The sequence below is a fragment of the Diorhabda carinulata genome, chromosome 9, assembly GCF_026250575.1.
Source record: "Diorhabda carinulata isolate Delta chromosome 9, icDioCari1.1, whole genome shotgun sequence".
NCBI classification, from domain to species: Eukaryota; Metazoa; Arthropoda; class Insecta; order Coleoptera; family Chrysomelidae; genus Diorhabda; species Diorhabda carinulata.
The window spans coordinates 6478091-6504159 of record NC_079468.1 but is presented as its reverse complement, the minus strand read 5'-3'; the positions used below and the strand labels follow the sequence as shown (position 1 = coordinate 6504159).

Sequence of the window (26069 nt, the reverse complement as noted above, 5' to 3'; positions counted from 1 at the left end):
GTTACGAGTACGTAAGGGTTGTCTTTAAATGACAGCAAAATATTTAATTTTCTGTCGTCGCTCATCCGTGTAGCATAATTTTCGATTCATTAAATTTTGCAACAATTCTGCCTACTGTGTTTCGAGAAATTAGAGATCTTTTGAAATGTGTTTTTTTTGAATTCGAAGTTTATCGCTATGACTTTTTCGATTACAAGTGCCATAATATAAAAATAACCGACAGTATTTTTATTGAAACAAGTGAAAAAATTTATTTTTTTCCAAGATTTTTCCACGAATTCAATATCATGACATGTTTTTGCATTTTTTATCAGAAGTCTGCATAATAAAATAAGAATATTTAGAATATTTATGCATAAGTCAAAGTAACAGTAGCCATTTTCTAACGTTTTGATTTTTCCATATTTTGGTTCAATGTGACCTCAGAGTGAAGGTGAATTTAATGGAAAATAGATATTAATTATGTACAAAAGAAAAAATTGTTCATAATATTAGAAAAAATAAATAATCGTCTACCTTGCAACCTTCGCACGTAAAGGCTCCAAAATGAAAACCCGCCGCTGGCTCTCCACACACTTTACAAGTTTGATTCATCTGAAATAAAAGTATAGATTATTGAAAGGCTTTTTCGAATTCTGGGTTCATTTAAGCTCAAATTTTATCTGCGTTCACTAGAAGGTGCACTTAAACTAATTAAAAAATTGCACTTCAAACACTTTTACTATTTTGGTCAAGGGAAATATCCTAACTAAACTAGAACATACCGTAAAAAAGCATCCTGTATGAGCAATGGAGCTTGAAGTTTTCTTTTGTAATAAAATCGGTGGAAATAAAAAATAAAATAAAAACAGCATATCAATATTTATGAAAATAGGAATATTTAATTGAAAGAAAGTGATTTTTCAGTTTTTTTTCAATAGTAACCTAAATTTAAATAGATTTTCATTTATTTATAAGCAGAAACATGATAAACGATTCTCAATATCAAATAAAATGATGAGAATTTCTCTAATTTCTCATTTCTTAGTCCTTTTATGAATGTTTATGTTTCTAAATCGTCTTGATCTCAGGTCAATTCTGTTTTAAAATTCGTTTTTTTTTATTTATGAAAGACAGAAGATACCTTATATCAAGATGATTTAGAAACATAAAAATAACATGATAATCTACCCCTAAATAATTTTTTTTTGTATTACTGTAAACATTATAAGCAGTGAACTGATTGCTACAACTTAAGTTTGCCCAGGTAAAAATTTTCACAAGAATTATTGATTGTATCATATTGTAGGCTTAGTTTAACTTGTCTTCGGTAGCGCATATAATGAATATCTTCTATAAATTGTATTAAAATTTAATTTGAAAGTATAAAGATCTTATTGATGACCCATTCTAACCTATTAGGTTCCAATTTGCAGCCATTCTCATCAAATTATATTAGATTAGTGAAACTAATGTTAAATTTTCTTAAATCCGTGTCACGAACTCATTTGACCTCGATAATCCAATAGAGTTCCAATCGTAAAAAAATGTTGGACACATAGGCGTGGACAGAAATACAGATCGTGTAGGTTTTTTACTTTTATATATATATAAATATAAAAAATATTCATAATTGAATTATGATGAGTGAAAATCATGTTTTAGTATCGACTAAGATTAAAAGAGCGTTGAGCGTAATAAATTTTTCATGTTTTGCGTATAATATATTTTCAATTGGAAAAACCACGACAATAATTATCTGTGTAAATAGTTACTAGTTGAAACATCAAAATAAATTTTTGACTGATTTCTGTAAGATTTTCGCTGCCTTAGTTCTATATATGTACGGTTTTTAACTAATGGAATTGTTAAAAACATCAAAAGAATGCTATAATACAATTTTAATGAAACAAAATAAATAAATCACCCACTTCATTGTGTGTATTCTGCCATAAACTGTTTATATATTTTTTCTCTCTCTCGGTCTTCAACTGATTTCACAATTCTTCTCCACAGGTTGCGATTCTGTACTTTTCCGCTTCAATTCGGCTCCACCTTTCTAATAACATTCAAAACTGCATTCAACCAGTTTTTCTTTGGTCTCCTCCTTCTTCTTGTACCTCCTTACATTTCTTAAATTGCCCGTTCTGCAAATATTTTTCTCGGCAATCTTTTAGTATGCCCCAATCATCTTATTCTTTGGTCTTGTTATTGATGGGTATTTATACAAATCCTTCAGATCTTTGTTAGTTCTTTTTCTCTATAGTTATTCACTTTTATCCCTCCAAAAATTTTTCTCACTATTCCATATAACCAGTTTGACTTTTTCTCCTTCGATTTTATCATTTTCCTTAACGATTTCATAGTTTCACTTCCTTTGGCTACTCTCTTCTTTATTTCTGTCTGCTCTTTGTTTATATTCTTACCACTGACTATTCTATGAGAATGTTTTCTAACAAGATTTTCATGATGTCCTGAAGTATTTAGAAATCTTGGACTGCAACACGTGGTTGAGGATTTTCAAATCAAAATAAGAGCCACAATGCAGTGCGAAATTTAAACCTTGGTTATAAATAAGAAAAACTGGTCTCGAAATCAGGGAGTAGAAGGCACTACAATGAATCTATGGAGAGAACAGCCGATAAAGAGGAATGCGATAATCAAACAATGAAATTAACGAAGAAGGAATAATAGAGAATAGTGTAGAGAAAGGAAAAAGAAAGGGTAGCCTAAAAGAAAGTGGAAAGAGTTAGTAGTCTTGTAAGAATAGAAAAATCCTGCAAAAAACACATATGTGTTAAGAGTATAGTTCCAAGAGTCGGTTCTTGAAGTTCTTGTGAGTGTTGTGCCTTCCTATCTATCAGTGCTTTCGATATAAATGTTTGTTTGTGCCATTAAGAACTGAAATGTTCATAATAATTATTAGTTGAATTTAATAAGTTGAAACACTTTATAGAAACATTTCTATCCAATTAGGGTTCACTTAAGTGTGGTTTCTATAAATTTTTAGTATAATCATCATGTTTTATTCTGTTTATCAACGTCAGTGGACGCGAAATTTGAAACAAAAAAAGATCCATCGTATAACATTATGTAATAGTCATTAGCCAATACCTAGTGATCCTTACTCATAAAATTTAGAGCAAACAAAATCCTTGAATTATACAAAACAATGAAAATAATCGAGTGTATGCAACATTGATTTCCGACCATTGTTTTTATAAATTAATGGAGCTGAAAATAAAAACCAATACCCGAAAACAATCGGTGTAAATATTCTTAACAGTATTCAACTATGTATAAAACATATAGTGTTTAAGGGACTAGTACTGGTTATAATTTTTTATATTACAAATATTAAACTTTTTGTTTATCATCTTTTGATAATGAAGTGTTACAAAAAATTTTTTTTAATCTTTTTTTTTTCTTCAACATCATTATAGAGGGCGCCGAATTTGTGACTGTGAAAATGATAGCCTCCCACTGCGCTGAGATAATCTTGTATTTGGTAAATGTGAAACAAAAAATTCAGAAATCTTTTTGAAGAGGAAGGTAGCTTATATCGTAATTTACCAGCTTTGAATAGAAAATTGGGGAAAAAAAGCAAAATGGCAGCTGTTAAAAAGAATATGTAAAATTAACGTCTTTTTTTCACGTTTTTTACCACGGCAATTTTTTCACAATTTTCATGTAAATTTCGGTAAAATGCAACAAATTAAATAGTTAAAGTTTAAAGTGCAGCTGTCGATCGTTCCAAAATATTTATAGAGCACCGAAAACACGTGTGCGCTCGAACTATTATAATTTTGTCATTATTTCGAATTTCGCTATGAAATTTAAAGAGATGTTTTTGAAAATAGGAGGATACAAAAAATGCGAGAAAAAAATCAATTGATAATTATAACCGGTACTAGTCCCTTAAAATTTAAAAAATATATTTTCAATAATATCTATTGGTGCCGTGACCCTGCCTACAATTTTGTTATATTTAAAAGAATTTTGTAAACACAATTTGCAATTGAACAATCAAATTTTTTCAAAATTATTTCACAAAGGAGACCTCAAACTTTGTTTATAATAACATAAACATTAAAATCGAGAAATATATCAAGTTCTTGATTTTCTTTGATTGAAATTGGATAGCATGAGTCCAAAAAAAATTATATTTCGCAAAGTTATGGTGCTATTCCTATTGATACGTCGAATTGAAAGTCCGAGATCTTGAAGAACAGTTTTGTACTTTGATCTTTGACCCGTTTTTATCTTTCTATGCTTCTGCTTAACAATATATAGCACAAAAAAATTTAATATATAAGAAGTATTAAAAAACAAGGTTACAAATATACAATTTTATATGGAAATGAACGATCTGGATGCAATATCATATATTCTGTTCTTACAGCTTTCTTTTGTTATTTCTTGTATATTTCAAATTTTCCAGGTCTTGTATAATATTTCTTATTTAAGATTGTATCTAAAAAATGCCGAACATATATGGAATGATGTGACAAGCAACCATCATGTTGTGAAAATATGTCACGACGAACAGTTAAGGGTATGTATTGTGAAAGAAGTGGTTTCAAGAAAAATTCTCGCCGTTTAAACATTTCTTATGATATCTCGCGACAGAAAGAAGTTATATCTAAATGCGGTTTTCGTTATTTTGAGGATAATTTAGTTTACTTTCAAAACATTTCCTCAAACTGTTAGGCTTTTATTTAAATTTTTCATGAGAAATCACAATATCTGAAATATAGGAAACAACAATCTCTAGCATTAAAGTTGCTAATTAAATTGCTTAGAATTTGTATATTTTGTATTATTGGACTAGAAATCCTTCAAATAACATCAATTTTATAAAAAACAGTACATGGAGGCATTTTTACATAACAAAGTTCCCACTCTCTCCTACCTCTTATTTGAAGAGATAGACTATAACTTGTTTCATAAAAAATATGCTGAATTTATTGAAGATGTCGATTATCGTATATAAAGTGCATTTACTTTTCCAATTTTATATTTTCAAATACGTCCTCTATTAGTGGACCTATAATTCTGAAAATATTTTCCTTGTATTTCTGGGGGCCACTTTCGTAATAATTTTTGTTCCCTGACGCTGTAATATAATTCGTTCCCGAGAGAAGGCCGTCAGTCGCTCTTAGTTGCCCACCCCGGTACATCAAGAAAATTAATGGAGAAAACAAATTACAATGAAATCTATGGTATAAGAAAGAACAGTCAAAATAAAAATTTATAGCAAACTTAGAATTCTGTATTTATGATAAATGACTGATGTTTTAATAAAAAGGTAGCTTTAGAGCTGTTTACATCAAACCAAGAGTTAGAAATTTCACATATTGCTTGCTAGAAACAAAGAATAAATCGAAACTTTACTTAATTGTTATTTATGTAATGATACCTTCATGACTGAAAACATTGATAAAGTGGAACATAAAAATTATTTAAGTGATTGTGAAAATCAATAGATGTATTTTTTTCATGTCAATCATTCACGTTAAATTTTTGTTATAACATTCAGCAGGTGTTGAATGTAAATTTCTATAATACTATTAACACATTAAAAAAAATTAGATTTTTCTTCTATCAATTATCCAGAGTAAAATTAGTAGAAGTAAAAAATCTACCGTTACTAGCCTGAGTCCAAGACGATACTGTATAAATCAGTATAAAAAACAAAATAAAACTATTGTTTAAATATATTTGGAGAAAATTATTATAAATAACCAAATTTTGTATCAATACGTCCCTCACTAACAGGATAATATCGATGAGTGTCACTTACCAACACTATTTCCTTGTTTTTATTCGATTCGAATGAATTTTATTCATAAAAATACTAGTGATAATGTTTATTCTAACAAACAAAATTCCACCTACGAGCTAACGTTATTTTGAACCCGTCTTGAACTTCAACCGTATGTAAAATACCTGTTGATTGACCAAAAACTAATTAGATATCTCCGTTTAAAAATTTTAGAAGCCAAAAGTCACGCTAACCTGCCGTATATGGTATTATAATCAAATATTTCATTATATTACTTCAAGTCACATGTTTTAAGAATGAAACAGTGGCAGTGCGATGGGTCATTTTTAAAGGTAATTAAATTTTAGAGTAATTGAATAAAATGCAAAAATGGAAAGTTAAACTCTTACAGTTCATTTTCTATCAGAAAATCAAAAGGAAACTTACCATCTTTATAATGTTTTTGAGCAGTTTCTGGAAATGCAAAATATGCATAAGAGTTGATTATATAAATATTTATATGAATATTTGATACGATCTTGTAGATGTCTCAAATGACGCCAATTCAAAACTAGCACTAAGTGCATGGAATATAAATAAAGACTTTATAAGATGCTAGAAAGATATTCAAGTTTATGGATATCCAATACAAGGAGATAGAGATGTTGACTTTCTTGACTTGGTCATATTTAGAGATATAAAAAATATGGCTTGCAGCAGATGAGCCGTCTACTCATAGGAAAGTTTTTATGGATAGAATACTAGAAATTTTTATGCTTCCAAATGTTCTTCAAGAACATTTGGAAATATAAACATATCAAAAGGTCTAAGAAATAAAAAATTGAAAAAATAATACATATATCAAACTGTAATGATTATCGTAACGTCAGTTTATTTCCTTGACTTCAACTATATGTTTCAAGTTTTAAGAAACCACGTTCTTCGTAACCATAGATTGGAGGGGCGGAGAGGGATCAGCGTTGACATCGTCTTTAGTCGCGATGTCGCAGTAGACGGGTGAACAACGTGCGTTTGCAATCGAAGCGTAGGTATTTCAAAGCCAATGATTCGTCTACAATTGCTCGTCGAAAATTTTGTTCGCGTTACAATATTCGACGATTTCGTGACGCCCCAAGTGGAGATTTGATTCGATCATGGGTGCGCAGGTTCCGAGCAATAACTACAGTCCGTTCGCAAGAGAGCGGCTGCCTTGTGACTTGCATAAGCTATAGAGCACGGAATATGGAAGAAGGATCCTTAATTTCATCCATTAAAAATTCAAATTGTGCAAGTGCTCAATCCTAATGATCACAATATTCGTGAAAATTTCTGTGAGACAATGTTGGAGCGATTTCGCACAGTGAACACTATCTTTTGAAGTGATGAAGCCCATGTGTAAGCAACCAAAATTGTCGTTATTGGTCTCTTAAAAGAAAAACCCCCGCTGAAAACATCCACAGACACTTCACAGTTCCAAAGTGACGGTTTGGTGTGCGTTGTTAAGCAGAAGAATGCTTATAGGCGAATGTTCAACGATTATTTATTTCCAATAATGAGCGAATATCCTGCCTTCACTTCACAGACATGTTTTCAGCAAGAAGGCACCACGCCACACACTGCTAGGGAGACCATGGCGTTGCTTCGTGATTTCTTCCCTAGCAAATTGATAAGTCATTTCGATGACATCCCTTGGCCACCCAGGTCCCCGGATCTTACCCCTATGGACTTTTTTCTGTGGGGGTTTCTCAAAAGTAAAGTGTATGAAACAAGCCCGGCGACAATCTCTGAACTGAAAGAAAATATCGTTCGCGAAGTCAATGGCATCTCGGTGGCACACTTCTCCAGCGAGTGGTAAGAAATACCGAAGCCAGGTTCCAAGAATTTGTCCGACGTAACAACCAACATTTGGAAGATGTAATTTTCAAAGAATAAAACCTGCTTTGTCTATCTTATATTGATTAAAACTAAAAATGCATATGACTATTTTTTTGTTATATAGATTTTAAATTCTAATTTTGCCACCGTACTGTTACAGGCAATCGTAACACGACAAGACATGAAGGGTTTATTTATTTCCTATGAATCGTCCTCATTAAAGCGGTTGAAATAAATAAATAAATCCGAAACTAACTGTTTAGTAAGTCAATAATCGAACCCAGTTTAACCAGTCAATTTCACTAGAAAATCCAAGTAATGATGATTATATTGAATGTGTTTCACCGACCTCAACCACAATTATTGCTCATCTGATTCAAAAAAAGTTGTGGTCGCTTAAGGTAGATATTTGTTTTTCTGTGGTACCCGCTGCGTCGACACTGGTTTTACGACACAGATCGTGTCTGATTCAGAAAAGTATTTCCATATATTCAAAAAAACGGTCGAAAATATTTGTATAAAATGAACATAATTTTAAAATCTTGACAAGTTCAGCATTTTAAATTATTTCACACAATCAGATAACAGTTTCGATAATTGTGTTTTATGTTAGTTCCGATTGAGAAATAATACATATTCATTGACTTTTAACCTAGAATATTTCTTCGGTTCACCATATGGTGTTCAATAAATCGAATACGAAATCAATTTTTCGCTAATACCGTTCTAAAATTATTGCTCTCGAATTCACCATAGGAGCGCTTTCATTTTCTCAGCAACCATTTTAATCAAGGAATAATCTCATAATCTTTTACGAATAATAATAATCATTTTCAGTAGATAAGCAATAAATTATTTTATTCTTCATTAACTATATATGGAATTTATTACATAGGCCAACAAATTGTCTCTAGTTCTCGAGATTGACCGTTATAAACGATCAGGTTGCATTACCTAATCTGCAATAACTCGAGATAACTCTTGATTGGATTAACAGAAATACGTAAGTTTCGAAAATGAAGTAACGTCAAAACTATGATATTAATGATTTTTCACAAATCTTTTAGTTAACGAGATGAACATAGAGTTCTAGCAAAAACAAATTCTTTCAAAAAATTTCAAAATATTTTTTGTTAGTCATTATGAAAAATTGATTTTATATACAGTTGAGAGGTATTTTCAAAGTTGTTAAGAAAATAATTTTGTTTCAGCAATACTAAGCTAATTTAAAGTGATCCTCTTGACTTTTATATAATTCCTTCAAGGATATCTTGTCCGTCAGTCTAATCTCGTAAATTGATTATTTTTTGTTTTTTCTATAGAATCGTAAATCTCATCCAGAGATGTATACTAGACCAAGATACCATGAGATTCGAGTTGACTTTTCTTATTACCAATTGTCTTTAAGTTCTATAGATAAGAATATTTAATGATCTTATAAATGTTTTTATGGCTTAAAGCCCGTTCAAGAGTGACAAAATGCTGTGTCTGATGCAGTATGGAGCTTGGTCATATTTTTTATCGGTAGAATACTAGAAACTGTACATAATTAAATTATTATAACTACAGTAACCGTTATATATATTCCAAGTTTTTAGAAGTCACGTTCTTTATAAAATAGTATTGATGTGTTGACCATCAATAGTGAATGTTATCAGTAATACACCATCATATAGCGATCCTCTCGTCCTTGATATATTACCTTCAAGGTGTTGATTATAAATTATGTGATGAAACCATCTTTATTCAATATAAAGCTAAATATCGACATCCAGAAATGTATACTGACTGACCAAGAAACTACGGCCATGAAATTCGCGTTTAATTCTCTTATCATTAATAGTCTATAAGTTATATTCCTTTTCATTGATTTTCTTCATTTATGTCGGGCAGTTAAGTGTCTCCTTGAGGTTGGTTTTCATATCAAACTGCTGGTATGCGATGGAGTATTCTCTGCAGTCAGTAAAGATGTGCTTAACAGACATAGGAACATAACAACTTTGGCAGACAGGACGACTTTCTGACGACATCAAATAGCCGTGAGTAAGTTTTGTGTGGTTGATGCGGAGTCTTCTTATTGTCACATTTGTGGCTTCTTTGGCATGGCTATCCACAGATTAGTTTCCAGCGATATCAATGTGCGATGAAAGCAAGCCAGATAAGAGACACTGTTATATCAAGAGCAATGAGAATTTGGTACATGACGTGAATGTCCTGGACTACTGGATGGATGAGAGAGAGTCAGTACATAAGGCGATATGTTAATGGAGAGGAGAGATAAATTTGAAAGCTTGAAGGTTACTGTATACTTCACCAGTGTGAACATTACACGTCGAAAGAAACCAGAAAAAACTTATTAGTTCGTGGTTTGTAGTGACTACGCAACCGACACCGGATTCAGCTTTGAAGGCATCCGTATAGAGAATTAAGTCGAAGGTTTTTTTATGCAGAATTTCTAGGAAAACTTTCTCTAGAAGCGTTAGGGGATTTATGTTTATTATAAGCGGTGAGTGAGGTGTCTATGGGAATATTTTTGGTCCAAGGGGGAGAAAAAGGCAAAAGAAATGGGACTCAATTATTAAGATCTAGTTTATCAGCCATTATCATCATATATTTTTAATAGTTTATCAGTGTTTTGCGAACTATCGATATATAGTAATGCAACTATTAGCTACCTCAGAAACCCTCGACGAAAATCCTCTTAATAGTGATGAGCTGTTATACTGGTACAAATTATTCTAATGTTATTCTAATTGTATTCTAATGCATATACCTTTCCGAATTTAGGTATAACTGTGGCATTGTTTTTAAAGCCATAGTGCGCAAAATCCCCTTCAATCACTTTTTGAATAAATATCAGACAGTCCAGTTTGTAGTAGTTCATGAGTGTGAAATAATAGGAATAAGTAGGAGTGAGTTTATCATCGAAAAATTAGCCACAATACTCCAAAGGTTTCTCAACATAAAACTGAAACAACATTGACGTTTCTGTTTTAATTTTAATAGATAATTTCTTATCTCACATAGAAATAAATTCTCACTGTTAATATAAAAACTCAAGTCAACCCTGAATTGTTACATGTCAAATTGATACTGCACGTTTTCCACGTTGAATGTTTGTGCTCGAGCGAAATATTTAATTTTTATCACTTGTATGTACAGCTTATTTCCAGTTCTATGTTAGCCATTTTTACAAACATTATCTGCTTCTTTTCTTTCTTCCTTGGTGTGTCCACTGAAATCATTTGTCTTATATTCGAAAAACGTGTCCACATCATTTCAAACCTCACTTTTCAATTCAAGTAGTTACTATTTTATTTACTATCACGGTTCCTTTTACATTTTCTTTTGTTGCTCTGTCTAGTCTATACTTCCTTCAAAAACTTCGATAGCTTCGGCTTCTAATTTCCTCAGTCTCTAAGCCATTTCTTATGATAGTTACCTCAAGATATTGATTGATTATGAGTTTATAATTACTAATAGGTATACCTATATACTGCTACAATATTTTGGTCTATGATTTGTTATTATAGATTTTAACAGTAAATTAATAGTCAGCTAGATCTACAAATAATAGTAAGTGTACTACAAGTGCATATGTGAAGAAACGTAATTACATCATTGAAAGAGAAGCACCGGCAACAGGTCAAAAAACAAACAATTGTTTTCACTTTCCTTGAATCCATTTCAAATATCATTTAACTAAATGAAGATTTCATAACTGATAAGGTGCCTATTTAACGCTATTATTGCACAAATGCAACGAAGCATTAGCTTTATGCAATACATTGTCTAGCAAATTACTATATTATTGTCAATATAAATACTGACTACTTTTAGGTCGTGGCCGTTCTTTTCTCAAGTTTATCTCTTACACTAATTCACTTGATTCAGTAACTAGAGTTTTTTTTTAGTTTAAACATGAAAACGTCATTTATATTACTTAATTAGATAAACAGACGTTCCTATTATTCATGGTTAGAAATAATTATTGTTGTTACTTAAAATGATATTCATTTGTAATGAATGTATTACAATGCAAGTTCGTTTAATCAAACATTAATAAAATAGTCCAAGGTATAACAGTGTAATAAGTAATGATATATATTGTAAATGTATTCTGCCGTTCTTCAAAGGAGAAAACAACTACTTTCCTGGCTAATGCCTCGACGAATATTAGATTACATCTCCTCTGAAGAGCATGATGTCAATCGACCTTTTTGTCGATATTATAAAATCTCCAATTGCAAGGAGAGGTTTGTGGCCACTGACTAGCTTCAACATTATTACGTCTCATTAGAGAGGTATAACAGCTCTCGTTGGCGCTCGAGACCCGAACTGAAGACAACGTCAAATAACGTCGCATTCGATTCATGTAATTAAACATTCCCCAGCAAACGCTAACTGGCCCATCCTCTCTTCCAGCTCCGAACCACTGGTCAGGTATAAATCTAGAGTAGTCGCCGATAATATAGATTTCGACAGAAAAAGAGGTATGTAAAATATATCGAAATAAATGATTCCTACTATTCACCTCTGAGATAATTTCGAAATTTAATATTTCGAAGATGTATTCTACCGTTCTTCAAACGAGAAAACAACTACTCTCGTGGCTAATATAATTACTCGACGAATATTGAATTGAATATTGAATCTCCTCTGAAGAACGTGATGTGAAACGACGTTTTTGTCGATATTAACATCCTTAACAGCTCATGTAATATAAGTATTTTTTATTATTTTTATACTTTTATACATATTTTTATTGTGTTTTTTTACCATAATTTCAGTTCCGGACGAAGAATATATGAGCAATCGACATTACGGAAATATATTAAAGTTTGTACACTTTAATGTTGAATTTTGTCTAAATCCCACTACAAAATATTTCTCCTCAAAGTTATTCAGGTTGCAATTCATAGGAGTGAATGACGAAAAAACTTTGAATCCAATTAGCAGAATAAAAAAAAATCTTAAATTGCTTCAGACTTTCTCGTGGTTTTCCTACCGAAAGGTTATGGTCCTATGAAATAGTACCCTTTTCTTCACCAGGCGATCAGCTTGTTTATTCCGATGTGGCCAGGTACCCAAATTAGAGTAGCTTTGTTGTTTGCACCCGGTGAGTGAGAAGTTTACAAAAATCAAGTACTTGGAGAGTGGATCTGCTGTAGTTGCCGACTGCACATATTCCCGCCTTGGAACTGGAACGTTCTGAGCCAAATGGGATAGGAAACTTGGTTTTTGGAGCCATATATACTTGCTCCTACATGTCCATATTTCTCGCCATCAGTGTAGAATGCTAATGAGCTTCTTGAAAATGCAATTCCTATATTTTATCCCTGCTGTCGACATGATATTGTTTCTTTATTGTTTTTAATGAAATTTAATATGAAAGGTTACACAGTCGCAGCTGTACCTGCCTACCCGCATTCTGCGAAGAACCGTTCGTTTGTTGGGTCTTCCTTTTTTATCGTTATATTTATGGAGGGTAGAAATAAGGAGACCCTTCTCGGTGTATCGAAAGTGTCTGTTATAAGGAAGCAAATTAAAGTGGCGCTATGGTAGCAAGTAGAAGAATTTTAAAAAGAGCGCCACAAACTATTAGAGTAGGATAGTAAATTAATTTTTTTTTGAAACTCGAACTATTTCAATTTATCCGAAAATTGTACATGATATATATAAACGCTAAATTCATATCATTTCAACTTGCTACACTAGTGCTATTTTGGCGAGTCTTCGTATTACAATTTGCTAGTTACAGTTGGACACTTTTTCAACTAATCCCCCATACAAGACGGTTTTCCTTACCTCTACCCTCCATAGTTTTACATCTTTCTTTCGTATGGCTATTCATTCTATTGGAGTGAATATCGATTTATCATCTTAAATTCATGACAACAATTCTAGACAGTCATTTTTATTTTTTACATTACATCTAGTCACTAGATCGTTTAGATTGGATGATTGCATCAGTAGTGAATGAATCATAATTCATTGCACTGGATTACTTGTTTAAAAGCTTTGAGAGAGCAAACACATGGACATATCATAGTAATTTGTCGTTACTGCCAATATGAATAATAATAAGTCTCCAGATTTTTTCACTCGGAGCTTTGGACCCATTCAAAAATGCGGTCATTTTCAATACTAATGTCTTGACAGACTTTGAGTCCTCCAACTAATCTATATAATGAATTTCCTTTGATTTCCTTTGATACGAAATGATACGTGTCACAATAGAGATCAGGCGCAGGTAGTTCTTGGTAATTGTTGGGAACCACAAGTTTTTTATCAAGTGTGACTTCTCTTCTAACCACTAACCAAGAAGATTTTAATTGACTAAAAGTGAGGTAGATTAGTCAAGTAAATCTACTTAATATACCAAATATATTATTTTTGTATAAAAACTTTATTGTTGGATAATATTATAGCAGCTATGATCTTACTTTTTTAGTTGCCTATTTTTGACGTTATTTCGATAGTTTGTTTTCACTTTAGTATATTTAGAACGATTCGTTTAGATTGCTCGATTTATCAAATGGTTCGTATATAGTAAATAAAATGAAAATTATGCAGCTGCCTAATCGTCGAACAACTTTCATGAATACCAGCATGACTTGCACCACGTAATTCTTTTGGTGTTCCCGATGCAGCTAATATGGATGAAGGCAAAAATATAAATAAGCTCGAGCTTTTATAAAGGAAATAAACTTTGATGAATTAGTTAATAGTTACAATAACAATTCTAAGAGAACATAACAAATCTTTGTTATGTAATAGAATATACAAAGTCATCAATCATTTGAAATATTTTTAACAGGACCGGAGGGACGTTTTCCGAAAGTTTCGTACAAAATTGATCACCTTCAATTTTACGAATTAACTCTTTTTAATTTCGATATAATTGGAATTATATTGAAGAAAGAAGAGAGAGAGAAGAATGAGTACAAAATAGTTAAAAGGAGTGAACACACTAAGAAAATGTTTCGACTATTTAAAAAAACGTATTAGCAATATAGTTGAAACAAATATTTACCTAATTATTAATTCGATCCTGGTAAGAATATGAGGGATACTCAACAATGAAAAGCCGACACAGTTTTTCATACTTTTGAGCTGCAATGAACCTAATTTTATTCGTAATCTTAAATTCTTCTCTATTGTAAATAGTAATAAATACTTGATGTAATTATAATTTTGTACTTTATGTTGGAAAGAAAAATTGCGTTTCAAAAAGTTTTCATTTGATTGACGAGAAATTATAAAATGTAGGTAGAGCCATGCAACTGCAATTCAGCCAACTGCAATTCTGAATTTTTGTGAATGGTTCATCAACAGGAGTGATGATAAAAATTTTATTGAAACTTGACTATTGCTCTTCATTTTCAACCACCAAAGCGTTTCCATATACAACTCGTATACAAAATCTGCCAAATATATCCTGAAGCTTTCTTAAGTATTTCGCATATATATACTAAATATCCACGTCAATGGAATTTTTTTCGCAGAAAAATCTTAGGAACCATCTCACAATCTTAAATGCACTGGACATATACTGCTGAATGCATTTTAGTAATAATTTTCTATTATTTATTATAAGATTACGATTTACAACGTTTGTATCCCTAAATCGTATATTAACAGACCCCCTAGCCTGTCCAACATACACAACCATTGTTTGAAATTTTTCGATGAAGTCCACTTTATACGAGGTTTATTTCAGCCTCCGATCGCTCAGGCATGCAACAAATTGTTTTTGTTGTTGTGTAATTCTTTCTCCAAACGATATGTCACAGTTAAGACCGATACGCCATTTCCTGTAAAGTAAATATGGCTGTCGCTATTGCTTCACCCGCCAAATTTGAAATACGAACTGTTATTAGTTTATAGCAAGTAGATCTACGTGATGGAGACGAAAATGTTCAATAAATTATAACTAACGATAAAAATTTCGGAAAATCTTTCCTGTAATGTATCATTATAGAACAGTTTGAGCTTGCTAGGTCACGAATGTATTGACTGACGATCACTAAAATTTTCCGAATCGTTGCAGCCACATATTTTTTTGAACAGTTTGTTGAATATGATCTGATAGATCAAAATAACAATCACAACAATGGATGAACCAATATTCTCTAAAGACACTGGCTATCATATGCCATGACTTGTTATCAGTATCAGCAACGGCAAGACAAAAGTTTGTGAAATTAAGATTTCACGATTTTTCGCCTTGAAACGATGGAAGATTCATTGTAAGTTTCAGGACATCTAGTATCTTAGTGACTTATTTCTATTTTTAAACTGCTGATACTACTTGCAAATAGTCTTAAATTATTATATTATCATGATAAAAAGTTTGAAGGTTAGTTTCTTTGTATAGTTTGTAGTATCTAAAAAGTGCTTTGATTGAATGCAATTGGCAAAAGCCGGAAGCAAGCACTAATCTAAATTTAGACCATTCCAATATTTGTATCAAGCTTTAAATAATTCTTGAGCTATTCGTTGTTCAACCTGACACGAGAGACATTACAAAAATCATACAATTAAAGGTAATCAATATTGAAGTTCAATAAGCTCATTGTCAGTAGGTTTAGTACCATCTTTGATGAACTAGCCAGATGGTTATTTTTCTAAAAGAAGCTAAGTTAAGAAAACGTTATGAGAAAATATCAATTGCCACTCAAACTTGTCTTGCATATGGTGTATTCTATTTCATCGTCTATACTATAATTGCATGAAGCTCTCTTCAGAAATTCGCTTCGGATTATCCATTTATAGTGAATTATCGAGGCTTTGGATATTTTTAAATTTGCATCTATTCTTAATATACGATGGTTAACACTACATATATTGTTCGATACCTGCAAAATAAGAATCAGACTCTCTTGTTTCGATTAAAAAAATCAGTTTGGTTTTATTAATTCTTGGGAGGTAATCAAAGAGTCCTTTCATGGGTTGATTGAAGTTTGTAATGAAGCGTAACAACGATTCATCAGAATTTACAGGGTGTTTGAGAATAGTTATTTAATGAATGTTACCAAGAACTAGAAGGAGAAAATTAAATTATCTTCAAAACATTTTTATCTACACCACTGTTCAAATTTTTAACAAAGTTCCGGTGTTTCAATCTGAATTGTTTCTTATTTGTTAAAACACCCACAATGACCGTAAGGAATACGCCATGAAATCTTCCTATATTCTCAGTGGGTGTCCCAAACCGACAAAAAAAGGAGTGTTAATCATCAGTAATGATAAAATAACAGACCAAACGTCATATTGTAGGTGGTGAATCTTTAATGAAGTAATACAAGGATCGTTGCCATTAGAATTTGTTTTGGGTAGAACATAGGCGAAATGTAGTTGTATCTATTTGTTAACATAAAACGATTTGTAAAATGGGTGGACAAAAAAAAATTATGTAACTGCATCGAATTGTGCAAAAGCATCAAACAAAGCACCATATATGGAAAAATAATTGTATTGTTACAAAGTTTGGTACTTAATTCGTTTTCTGGCGGTCCAAATAATTATCATTCGATTTCTCCTAACCATTTTTGTACGAAGTAAAAAAGAAAATACGAGAATAAGAATCCTTCCTTAATTGAGAATCATAATCATAGCTTTCCTCCCGCAAATCATACGATTTATTTCAACTTTTAACCGATAATATCAGCACCTTGATATGGTGGGTCAAATGGAATGATAAACTGAGTCATTTATTCAGTTGTATTGTATTCTAACCCAAAACGCGTGTTAAACAAAAGTTGGTGCTGCTTCGGTAAGGAAAGAGTCAAATTATCTGAGATTTCATACAAAAGGAACGCTACTAGTATTCAAAAACCACAAGAAATGGCAGGTTAATAAGTGCTTCCTTCTATAATAAAAACTGATAGCACGACATTATTGTAGTCATTAGAATAAGATGCTGATGGAGATTTTTTGTGAAATAAATTACTACTCAGGCTAAAGTTGAGTTTTATCAACGTTAAGGAATATCTGGAGCATCATTTTGTATTTTGAAAAAGTAGTTTACTGCATTTCAATAAAGTTTGGCGAATTCTAGATGAGGTCTCTACATTCGAAATAACTGAATAACGATATGATGTTGGAGGATCAGTATCTCGCGTGGCTCTGTGGGCCAAGTGTTTGCGCCGTTTCGTGAAAGGGTGAGTGTATCTGACATAACATACCAAAATACTAACGCTTATAAGAATTAACAAAATATGCAGCAAGAAGAAGATACTTAATTCCTTGTATGAAATTCTTTATTAACAACGTTTCGTAGAAGTGAACGAATTATGGCAATAACTTTTGATGGGATCATTAAAAAAGATACTACAAACATTTATTTCGTTAATAAACCAAGTAATATTTTATTAGCCCAATCAAAAAAGTAATTTTTATGGTATAATCGCATTGAAACTAAAGAGGTTGAGATAGATCATTAAACTATAAAACGGATTTAAATTGAAGTGCGTTTTCCAAATCGCCATAGTTGCAATAAAATATTGAGATATAATAAATAATTCCAAACTTCTTCGTTATGAGACAGCTTAAAGAGTCTTTTATTTCTCTTTCGTATAATGATATAATTACTTATGAAGTTGCACCATTCTATATTCTTGATTTTACTAATGAAATCACAATCATAAATTAAGTTACTATAACTAATAATTAGAATTTAACGATTGTATACTCTTCATCATTTCTATTTTAAAATTTTATTCAACAAAATGAACAATCAATAGAGAGATTAATTATTTATATAGTTTAGTTTAATTATAGCCTTATGTTCTTTAATAACTGGTAACAAAGAGGGCGTTCTGAATGGTCTTGAATAAAGCGTTAAATATTTTATTGCAATTAATTTCAATACAAACTTTCATTTATCTGATATAAATGAGCACGTATTGATTACAAATGTAATCAATGCGTGACATTACAGTTACTCATTAGAAATCTGGAAAATAAAAGATATTTTTGAAGTTTCTTCTTGATCTAACCATTATTTTGATTATAGTCGTTGACTGCATCTGCTTTAACTATAGTCTAGTATCACTGTTTTATTTTTTTTTTTAATTTTGAAATTGTTGATAATACTGCATACATTCATCACTGAAAGCAACTGTTTTGGTGTTAAAATTGACATTTCTTTTTTTTGGTAAAATTTCCTTTAGCCAAAATTCTGTATTTTTTGGATTCACAAGTTCATTTTTATTCACAAACTGAAAGAATCTTTATTATATCACTGGTAAATAACGTTACATGAATTCCTCGGCAAATTTATGTCTGTGTGTTAAATTCAATTTGTTAGTTATTTCCGAAGCATTTTTCGTACAATCTTTTGATTAGTAGTATAAATATTTTTCTTGTACCTTAAAATGAAATAAGTGCGAACCTATCCAAAAGAAATACTTAAAAAGTATACAAGATTTTCAAGCTTCTACCTTAGATTTCACTATGTATACATTTTGCGACTGGTTCAAATACTTCTCTTTTATCTAACATATTTTCGTTGTAAACTTCATATTGTTGAATATAACCTCAACCATAATATGTGGTATTTTTTTAGGTTAATTGAGTACGGTTATGTATTACAAAATTTGAAGATTTTATTAAAAAGCACATTCCAACTTCTTGTCAATGCAAAAAATTTACCACAATATATATTGTCACGAACTCGTCCCTGACATGTACCGTGAAGCCGGTCCTGTTCGGTTATATTGAAAGTCTAAAATTTGGCGAAAAGGGAATTCGTTTGAGGTTTGTCTTTATAAATACTTTTATCATAGCAGCGATTTTTCTTTGTTTTGTTGTTGGAAAATCATATTATTTATTAGGTTTTGTTTGTTTACTTTCTAGAATTCTGGATAGGTCGTTTCTGCTATATAAATCGAGCATACAAAGCACCAGTTTGACTTCCGATAAAGCTTATCTAAGTGGAATGAAAGATGTTATCGGTGGTCAAAATTAATTCCCGTAGGCTATGATCTTATTATGGCAGCATTATCTATTTTTAATTGATAGAGGGAATGAAAACAGTAACAAAATTATCTAATGGTACATAATGAGTTTATTAGTCTACAAGAGAAACAGTTCTTTGAAAGACTTATGCTTTTGTGACAAGTAAGAAGATTCTTATAATGATTCATTCGTTTTCATAGAACCAGAACATAAACATAGCCCAAAGAATTGTTGCGATTCTACTGTGTAAATGAAGATAAAGAAGTTAATAAAAATCAACAACTTGTAAGCCCTTCACTCTCTTCACACCATTCTGTTAGCTGCTCCTCGTAAAAGACTACAAATATATTGAATAATTTAAATTTTGTGATAAACAACCTAGGAAATAAAGGCTCTAATAAACTGAAAATTGAACTATTGACATAAGAGATATCTGACAGTTACATAAAATTTTAATAAATATAAGATAAATACAAATAAAATTAATATAGTAATTTAATCCCCGGTCATTTCACGTTGGAGCCGTTGTAAATGTGATGGAAGAATGACTGTGAGATCGGAGTGAGATTCGGTCCGTCAATGCACTATTCATTAGTCCATTACTGTTATCTTTGGATCCGCATGGGACTGATGGTCGGCTGAAGACATTTGTACTGTTGGAAAATACTGGCACCACCTCTTGATACGGATCTGACGAAAACACATATTGGTATTACTCTTCTGTGCCTTGTTGATTTTTTGCATAACTAGGTTTTCCCTCAGAGCTAGATGTCGTGATAAAACAGTAACCTCATTATCATTCGGTAGTCGATGTGGCGTTCAGTTTATTACAGTACAAAACACTGTTGTTGAATTGAATGAAGGAATTCAGTCAGATTTTGCTGCCTTTTTGTGATATTTAATTTTTTTTACTTAAGAGCAAGCTGAATCGTTTTCCAAATAACCCTATTTTCTTGTTCGTATAGCTGTTTCCTCTCGGATTATAGGGTGTTGTACGACTTGTTGCAATACCATTCAATTTTAAATAAGTTTTAGCTCATCAGATATGAACGAGGCTCCCTGATCATTATGCAGATACAGAGGAGTACCAAATACAGAAAACAAATGCTTTAGAGAGGAAATTACTGATGAGGAAAGTAGTAGTAAAAAGCAAAAGGAAAACTTGTATATTCGTCTGCCACAGTTAGGTTGTGGATTCCTAGTTATTATTTAACTTGCTCCGTTTTATGGATCAAATTTATTAATTGACGCTTCTAGCTGTCAGATTGATCATAATTATCTCTTTGACACCGTTTGATTTCCTAAGCTTCTACATGACTCATCTTTTAGAATACCAAGTCTTGATCTTTATTCTTTTAATCATCTTTCTATTGTAATTTATTCAGCTTCTCCCTTGTTTTTGGTCAAATTTATTAATTAAATTTTAGCCCGCTTCTTACTATCAGAATTATTATAAATATCTCCTTTCAATGGCACCGTTTTATTTTGACTAATCTCTTACAGTAGCAGATTGATGTAGACGCGTTTATATTTGTTTTTTTGTGTAAAAATTTTTCTTATATTTTCAATACTCTCTAATTCTGTTTTTTCCCTTGTGATTCACTGATTCAAATGAGAAATACTATTCCTGGTATTATACAAACTACTCATTGAATACCGTTCTTATTTGTAAACCAAATCATCCATAAACGTCTGTTGTTTGTCAACCCATCATATATCCACTTATATTGTTTTTTTCTATTCGATTTTCTTCCGTTGCCATTCTGGCACGAGTACAGTATCGATGTGTGGTCAAACATTGATAGTTTCGACGACTATTTGCACTTCAACAAGAATGCGTTATAAATATTTATCAATATATAAATTGTCCGTAATTTCTTGCTGAGACATTCATTTTTAAAGCGACTGTACAACAGATGACCAATGAATTTATAATTTGCACTCGTAAAATAACGCCGTAACAAATACTTACCAATGAATTCTCCGTACGCTCGACCAGGACCGTACTTTTATAGGATTCACTACATAATAATAACTACGTATAAATACTAAATAGTATAATAATTATTTTCTACTGTTAAGATTCGGAAGTTGGGTAACTGTTCCTGGTTCAAAGAAGATCGAAAATTTTTTTCACAGCTTGTATATGTACAAGTAAAGTAGAGGAAAGTTGCACAATACCAATATTTAGAAAGGCATTTTGCAAATCATGCGCATAAATCTATTGGAATGCTTTAGTTCTTTCTATATGATATATATACTGAAACACTACACCAACACTTACAATTACACTATCTGACATGTGTTTCGATAACCAAGTTATCGTTTTCAGAGACAAAAGGTAAGCTGCAGTAAACTTCAGTTTCTGCAGACGATAACTTGGTTATCGAAACGTGTGTCAGACAGTGTAATTGTGATTGCTGGCGTTATGGTAAACTTTCAGCTGAAGCTGTTTTAACATTTTTTGTAGATATAACAAGAAAAAAAGAGAAGAGAAGAATTATAGAAAAATGTACTGGCTAATCGGAAGAAACTCCACTCTGTTTCTATATAATAAGCTTATGCTTTATTCATACTTTATAAGGAGATACTTCAGCCTATAGGGACCTATGGTATCCAACTATGGGAATGCACCAATGCAAGCAATTTAGCAATCATCCAAAGATTCCAAAACAAAACATTGAGGAGCTTAGTAGATACCCCTTAGTACATTCGAAATATTGACCTCCACAGGGACCTGAAAATGGACACTATTGACCAGACTATTAAGAAATTAGCAAAGAGTTATGAAGAAAGACTTCATCATCATATCAATGTCGAGGCTATCCAGCTCATTTATAATACTGGGTTAAGAAGAAGACTTAAGAGGCTCAACTCTTTTGAGTTAGTTTGGTGTTTTCAGTGTAAAAGAAGAGCATTGTGTGTGCACATTAAACCTGAGGAACGACGATGAGTATACCTTCTAAGGTATACTAATTTCTAGTGTATCAGATTAAGTTAGAACTGAATTGCTCATTGGTGATTCTTGACCAGTTTGTAATATCTTAAATGCCTTTATTGGTATTTAATTTAAATCATCATTTACTCGAGACTTTCAAGTCTATTTCGGCTGAAAAATTCCATTTTCAGATTATTATGTTTCTATAAGATTCTAGAATCAATAATAAATGTAAATCGCTGCTGAGCATCTTCTAGGGTAGGGCTAGGTCACCATATCAGAGAATTGCTATACCACCATCCAAAAGATTATAGTTGAGAGCTGCCATAATCCTATCTACTTGAATTAGAAGTAGTGAGTTGAATTATTTTCAGCGAGGAGAAAAATAGAATTAAAGTTGTCTTTACTGGGCTGAGCACTTTGTTTCGGTACATATTTTGTAGGAAATAGGTAGCTGGTTGATAGATATAATATCGTAACAGTACCAAGTTAACTGTCTTCATTTTTCTTTCTCAATGTCTTAGTCATTACCCTAGAAGAATTTCACTCGTTTCCGTTTAATCATAATCATATATTTTGAGAAACGCAATGTGGATATAATAACTTTCGTCCTTAGTGTCACACTAACAGGATTTACTCATCATTCCGTTAATTAAAAAAAAATTAAATACCTAGAGAATAGAAAATAAGCTCAGGACATTAACAAAGGAGTTTCATTTCTGTTGTCCACATCATTGTTGTCATACAGCATTCATAGTACTAATAAAATATTTTTTTTAATTTTCTTAACGTAAAACAGAGGAAAAATATATATATTTAGTAATCCTTGTAGTATTCAACGAAGTAGATAGAGGTTTATTTGATTTCGAAAATTTTTTATTTATGAAGTGCTCATTTTTCTCTAAATTTTGCTTCATTATTTGTGAATCCGAAATATCGAGACACAATTTTTATTTGAATTTAGGGGTACTTAAACATCTTAAATTAATTTCAAACTTAATAAGAATGGACGTACTTCTAATCCTAATTCGAATCGATATATTAGGCTACTGATCCGTTTGTAGTACTTTGACTTTGTTTCGGATGGTGTTAATAACGAAGCACACTGATAATTTTTATATAGAATGCATAATTGAGTTGAATACTTTGTTTTAAATATAAGGTTGATCTTTTCAAGAGTAATCCTGTTCGTATTATAACCAGAATTATTTTGTGTAATCTTACAGAACCATCAATAAATTTTTAAATAATGAAGAAAGCGAATCAATTGATCTGACTTACTCATTAGAAGAATTGGATGTTTGAGAAGTGTTTATAAGTATATGGTGATAATTATTATCAACATCGGATATTACTTATATTGATATAATGTTTGATGTTTTTCTGAAGATACTGAAAGTCATTCATTTTCAATTTAAAGAACCAAAACTGATCTAACCTACTGTAACCTCACGAGTTTATTATTCTGATCACGATTAAGATTCTTGCTCCAAAAGAAAGACCTAGGTCCCTAATGGAAACAAAAAGTATATAAAAGAAATAATGTATGAAAAATTGAATTATTGAATATATATTAAATGGAATATAAAATGAAGTATAAAGTCCGCTTGTCATAGTTTCTCTCTGTTCTCGTTTTTATTATTTAAATAACATCAGGTTATGTGGTTGAAGCCTTTTTGTGTATGTCCATAAAAACGGCTCTTTATTGTTTATATAGAATGAAATGTAAAATTGTTGAGTCAGTCGAATGAGTGGGTAAACAATTTCAAATTGGCCCAAATAACATATTCGAGAAACTGATTTATTTGGTATGGTAAATACTTCAAATTTATTTACGTTTCATTTAGTTTATACAAGGTGGTACAGAACTATGTGCATTGTTTTCTAAATCCGATAAAATATTAAATAAATAAAAGCAATTTTAACAATATCGAATAATAAAACTTGTCAAAAGTGTAGATTTTTGAAAAATAGTTACCAAAGTGCTTAGATTGGGTTAAAAGCTTTTCCATTAATGTGTATGATTATAATATTTATTATTATTAAAATAGAATACCTAGTAAAAATTATTTTATTTCGGTAGTATCTGGCATATAAGTTGAGGACTTAGTAATTTATAAATAATTGAAACTTCACTTCAAAGCTGAAACTTCTCATAAATAATTTTACGCGTCTAGGGATATACATAATCAGATGATATAACTAATCTCTTGGGGTATTTCATTACATATTTCTTATCGAAGAGCAATCAGAGTTTGAGGAAAATGCTGTGAATTTCTAAATGTCTAACACGTGGTCAAATGAGGACAAAATCGGTGATGCTCCGGACCAATATATGAGATAAATTAGTGCCCTCCAAAGTCACTCTTCTTTCATACGAAACATGATATTAGTTATCCTTATGTTTTATATCAGATTTTGCTGGTAAAAATATTTGCAATGGCGTCAATTAGATCACAATTTTTTTTGTATAATACTATACTATACTATAATAAAATTGAAGAATTGGTGTGTCTGTCCATTGGTTTGTTGTTCAAAAAAATGATAGGTGATAAATGAAGTGTAGCTGAACACAAAAATACAAATTTTGAAAAAAATGTCCGTCCGTCTGTCTGTCGTTTGTACATTCTAATCTCTGGAACTACTGGACGGATTTTCATAAAACTTTCAATAATTTCTTCAATTTGTTTCGATATTAAGTCGTTGCTATGGAAAAATTAATAAATCATAAGATGATTTTAGCCATAATTGTAGTGTTAATATTATAAGTGCCATCTAACGAACCTGTTCTGTATCTATTTCAAGCTGTAAGATGCACTGTTTAGACGGGTTTTATTTTGTGTTTAATTCGACACAGATAAATTGTATTTAGTGTGGGAAATTATTTTTCAGGTTTTCAGTGATAACTGATCAAATAAACTTTTTGTCAATTCAAAAGTAAGTATTAAATTACTGGTGATATACATTTAATAAGGTTGATAAATGAAAACCACTTCTAATAGGCGATTTGTTGTTATGATTAAAATACAATGGAATGAATGAAGCCGTCACACAATATTCAGATAAAAAAGTAAGTATTATACTTTTTTATTGAACGATTATCTAGGAACATGTATGTAGTGAGCGTTGATAGTCTAGCCTCTTTAACGATCGATGACATCTACCTAATTAGTTTTCTATTTTATTTCAGGAATCTCGAATTATGCCGAAAAAACGGTGTAATCTTTCTCAAAAGGAACTAAAAGACTAAAATTAGTTCGATCTCAGGAATCCATTAAGGATCGAGAAACGAGACTTGCTATGGTTAGAGAACACCAAGTTTTAAGTCGTTCTTTGGAAAGCCTCACCGAAAGGGAAGCTCGACAAATCACAGATCGAGAGCGCCATATTATTTCACGCTTCGCGGAAACGGCCGCACAAAGAAATAGCCGATTGAACGCTGATCATGCGCGGCAAAGGCGGGTGTTAATACCAAAAATCCCTCTCATCCCAAGCAACTTTCCATTTCATTTCAAACGAGTCCAATTCCCAGTAGTCTTTGTTATGCAA

General features: G+C 31.4%; 1 protein-coding gene across 2 annotated transcripts in view; it reads right to left on the bottom strand.

Moving 5' to 3' along the window:
- The window catches only part of LOC130897944 (knirps-related protein-like), a 97627-nt gene that overhangs the window by 32705 nt on the left and 38853 nt on the right, over window positions 1–26069 (bottom strand). The window contains exons 1-2 of one of the 2 annotated variants that reach the window (XM_057806933.1): window positions 5783–6026; window positions 517–594 (exon numbers count right to left, since the gene is read on the bottom strand). In XM_057806933.1, coding sequence (XP_057662916.1) covers window positions 517–594 — 78 coding nt within the window. In that variant the 5' untranslated portion in view covers window positions 5783–6026. Of the gene's footprint in view, window positions 1–516; window positions 595–5782; window positions 6027–26069 lie in introns of those variants that run through there. The other variant, XM_057806934.1, reaches the window with a different exon arrangement.